Source organism: Mesoplodon mirus (assembly GCF_964341445.2).
Source record: "Mesoplodon mirus genome assembly, chromosome: 8".
NCBI classification, from domain to species: domain Eukaryota; kingdom Metazoa; phylum Chordata; class Mammalia; order Artiodactyla; family Ziphiidae; genus Mesoplodon; species Mesoplodon mirus.
Window position 1 is genome coordinate 95,560,463 of NC_138984.1, and position 3,926 is coordinate 95,564,388.

The following is a 3,926-nucleotide window of genomic DNA, read 5'->3' on the forward strand; positions in this document are numbered from 1 at the left end:
AAGTGCCAAAATGTTATTCCCTAGAAATTGTTCCTGTCAGTCAATACATCCAGAGGGAGAGAAATGCCAAACTTTTTTAGTGGCCTTACCAATGGACAGAATCATCTCTAAGTTTTTCCAGTGAGTTCTGTTTATGAAACAACAGAATACTCCAAAGGGGGTGAGGAAACAATTACACCTTCCAGAAACATATCATAGTACAAATAGTATGTCTTGAGTACAAGTAGTTCATTACTATTTTTTCCTGAAAGAATTATTGAAATCACATTTATATTACAATGATAAAATGCCACTTCTTCGATTCTTTTAATTAAATCATTTCTCCCTGGCATATTCTAAAGGTATATCACTTTCTCTTTGGGATAGGACCGCTTTGCAATAGAGAACATTTCAGTTCAGGAAAAGGTACAGATAACAAAGCACCAAGAAAATGGTGAAAAAAATCTTAATATGTTTTAAAATATGTAGACAAACTAAGCTAGGTTACTTGTGTCTTGCTTGTTAATAATTAACTAAAACCATCTTTTGAAAGAAATAGAAGAAAACAGATAACATAATCATTTAAAGAAATGGAAACCAAAACCAAAACCAAACAAAAATACAACTATTTGTCTCTCCACAACCCTTACTCCACCCCAGCCTCATATTCCAAGTAATGAAATACCAGTGTGGTCCTTTCATTATCTACAAAGAGCTGGTGACTCCCTAAGCAAGATAAACAGACTAGACAGTTTGTGCTAAAGTAAACTTTTCTCTTTTATTTTATTCTACAAATAGAATTTAGTATTTTTTTAAACTCAGCAAGTAAAGCAACTATCCTGCTTAGGAATTATTTATACTTTTTTAAAAACCACTTTAAGAAGAAATGCAACAATTGCTCAGATTTTCAATACTATTTTATTGCAACCGGATGAATGTTTTCTAAATTGTGCATTACACCATAATATACAGGATTACAAACAAGATTACAGTACAGATCGATTCCAGTGGTACCAGTATCACATCTCAAACAGCACTTATTCTGGACTGCATTTTACATGCAATAGCTATTGTTCTAATTATGAATTAAATGGTTTGAATTTATTTAAGCTACTGTACTAATTGACTACAATAGATATAAAATCCCAACATCAACAACCTGATTAGATTTAGGCTCAGATTCATTACATGAATATATGACAAACCACCATTTGTGTGACTATGTATAAAATCATGCATTTATATTTTCTGGAAACATCGATAGCTTCAGATTCTCTGTAAAATCATGGAATGCGAAGGAGTAAAAGACTAAAAAGAAACAGTGCAAATTGTATGTGATAGTCAAGCAGCTTTTGATTTAAAGAAGGGTATGTTGGCATTTGTTAATAATATGTATATACAAGCTTGTGCAAGTAATGTATTGAATTGATATGTTTTGATAGGGAATACATCTCTTGTTTTTATTCATCCTCTTAAGAATTATGGATCTGGTTATCATTTTAAGGAGAGGGAAAGACTTTAAAGTGAAATGAATTGCTCAAATTGTGCAATTATTTTTAACAATTAGAGAAGAAAGAAGTGCTAAGGCAACACAATAACTTTCTAAGCACTTTTCTGCTGGTTTAAATTAGTTAAATTATTTTGTATAAATTAGATATAATTCTACTTTTCTGATATGTATAAAAATTGATGAAGCTGCATGGTTTTAAAATAGGAAATCCACATTATAAAAAGTCATTAAAAATTCTGTACAAAATCACAACAAAATAATTCAGCATGGGAAAGGTAACAAGTAGTAAAATGCTGGTTGAAAAATATATATTTATATATATTTTAATTGGCCCATTACTAGTTTAAAAATTGCATAGATCCTAATTATTGCTTGTGATTTTGTTATCCCGATCAGATAATTAATATGCTCTGAATACAGCTGCACCAAATTTGTGGTGCATTTTTTTTAACTTTACTGTATTTTTTTTAAAATAGAAGAGCTATAGAAAATAATACATAAAGTGAACAGGAACTTTGATCCCCTGTTTCTACCAAAGGCAGTAACGACAATAAATACATATATCACTTGAAGCTTGGAGTATTTGCACTTTGCAGCAGTAGTACCCAAAGGGCTGCCTTTTGTAAACACGACAGTCACTGTAAGCACAGTGGGTTCGTTTCCCAGGGACGGTGAAACTGACGTGCCTCTAATCGTGAAAGATGGCATTGAGCTGGGCACTCATGACTCGCTCATGATGTGAATGGCTATCGAAGGACATAATATTGTCTATAGGGATCTCACAGCGAGGGGCAGCGGCGCCGGAGAAGATTGATCCGTGGCTTTGGGCCCCTGCCAGGGTCGCTGCAGGATAGTGCATGGTAAAGGCATAATTTTTCTCAAACTCGGCGGACGGTTCGTGTTTGAAAGAGAAGTTGCCATTGATGCTGAGAGGCGGGCTGAGGGGTCCGTCAAAGGAAGGGCTGGTGCAATCCGTCAGAGGGCTCTCAAAGAAGGGCTCGAGCGCTGCGCTGTAGGCATGCGGCGGCGGCTTGACATGGAAGACATGGGAGCTGTCCATGGTGCCGTAGGGCGGGCTGGGCAGCCCCGGAGACTGGTAGGAGTAGGGGTGCACCGGGAAAGAAGCGCTGGCAGTCGGCAGGTGCGGAGGCATGTCCTGGTTCTGCTCAGGCAGAAAAGTCCGAGGATTGAGCTGCAGGCAGCCGGCAACCAGGTTGGTGGTGGGCTGGGATAAGCCCTTGCAGAGCGTCTGTACAAAGGAGACCAGGTCAGGGCTTTTGCCGGAACGCAGAATCTCCGACAGAGCCCAGATGTAGTTTTTGGCCAAGCGCAGTGTCTCGATTTTGGACAGCTTCTGTGTCTTGGAGTAGCAGGGCACTACCTTGCGCAGGTTGTCCAGCGCCGCGTTCAGCCCATGCATGCGGTTCCGCTCCCGGGCGTTTGCTTTCATGCGTCTCAGCTTAAAACGCTCCAGGCGCGCCTTGGTCATCTTCTTCTTTTTGGGGCCGCGTCTCTTAGGCTTTTGATCATCGTCCTCCTCTTCCTCTTCTTCCTCCTCTTCCAGGTCCTCGTCTTCTTCCTCCTCCTCTCCCCCGTTCCTCAGTGAGTCCTCTTCCGCGTTCATGGCTTCGAGGTCGTCCTCCTTTTTGTCTGTCTCGTGCTCCTCGTCCTGAGAACTAAGACATTCGTCTGTCCAGCTCGGAGGACCCTGCGGCTGAGGCTCTCCCATCAGCCCACTCTCGCTGTACGATTTGGTCATGTTTAGGTTTCCTACATTCAACAGGGGAGAGGGGAAAACAGAAAAGGAGAAAAACGCTACGTTCAAAAACTACATATGCCCTCAGCTTCTATCCACTAATCCTGTAGAAATGCACGTGAAGAGAATTATCAGCTGATTACAAAATGGATGCCCCTGAGGGAAAGTTCAATGCAGTTTTATAGTGGCCTGTGTGTGCCCTGCTGGTACGAAGGAGGCTGGACGGGGCTGGGAGGAGGGGAGACAGTATGTGTTATAAGTACATTTCCGGTGTATGTTTCCTTGTGATTAATTTAAGTGTGTTTATGGTGATTACCCGGTAGGATAATGTGTGTGAAAAGGAGTGTACATTTTGGCGACTTCATGTTTATTTGCATGAGTTCAAAGTCACTCACAACTCCACAAAAATGACGAGTTTGAAAATTGCAATTGTTTCCATCTCTGTTCTGGCCTCTGGATACTCAGCGATTAAAGTTGAAGAGCCATTACGTAATTTACTAACGCTGGCAGTGATTTTTAAGAAGATTATACTGAGTGGGGATTGAAAAGCAAATGCATGGCGGAGGAAAAGTATTTTCCACCAAATTATTTCACCATCAACGAAACATTTGGTAACAAAAGTGGGCAGGGGTTTTCCATCCCACCCTTGCCTTTATTTTCTCGCCTCCCACCCCGCTGGCC

At 40.5% G+C, this 3,926-nt stretch overlaps 1 protein-coding gene across 1 annotated transcript; it reads right to left on the minus strand.

Moving 5' to 3' along the window:
• Nucleotides 1–2,177: 2,177 nt before the first annotated feature.
• Nucleotides 2,178–3,248, minus strand: NEUROD1 (neuronal differentiation 1; the record flags this gene model as incomplete). The annotated part of the gene is made up of 1 exon (XM_082630079.1): nt 2,178–3,248. The coding sequence occupies one exon, from the start codon at nt 3,246–3,248 to the stop codon at nt 2,178–2,180; it is 1,071 nt and encodes a 356-aa protein (XP_082486205.1).
• Nucleotides 3,249–3,926: the final 678 nt, after the last annotated feature.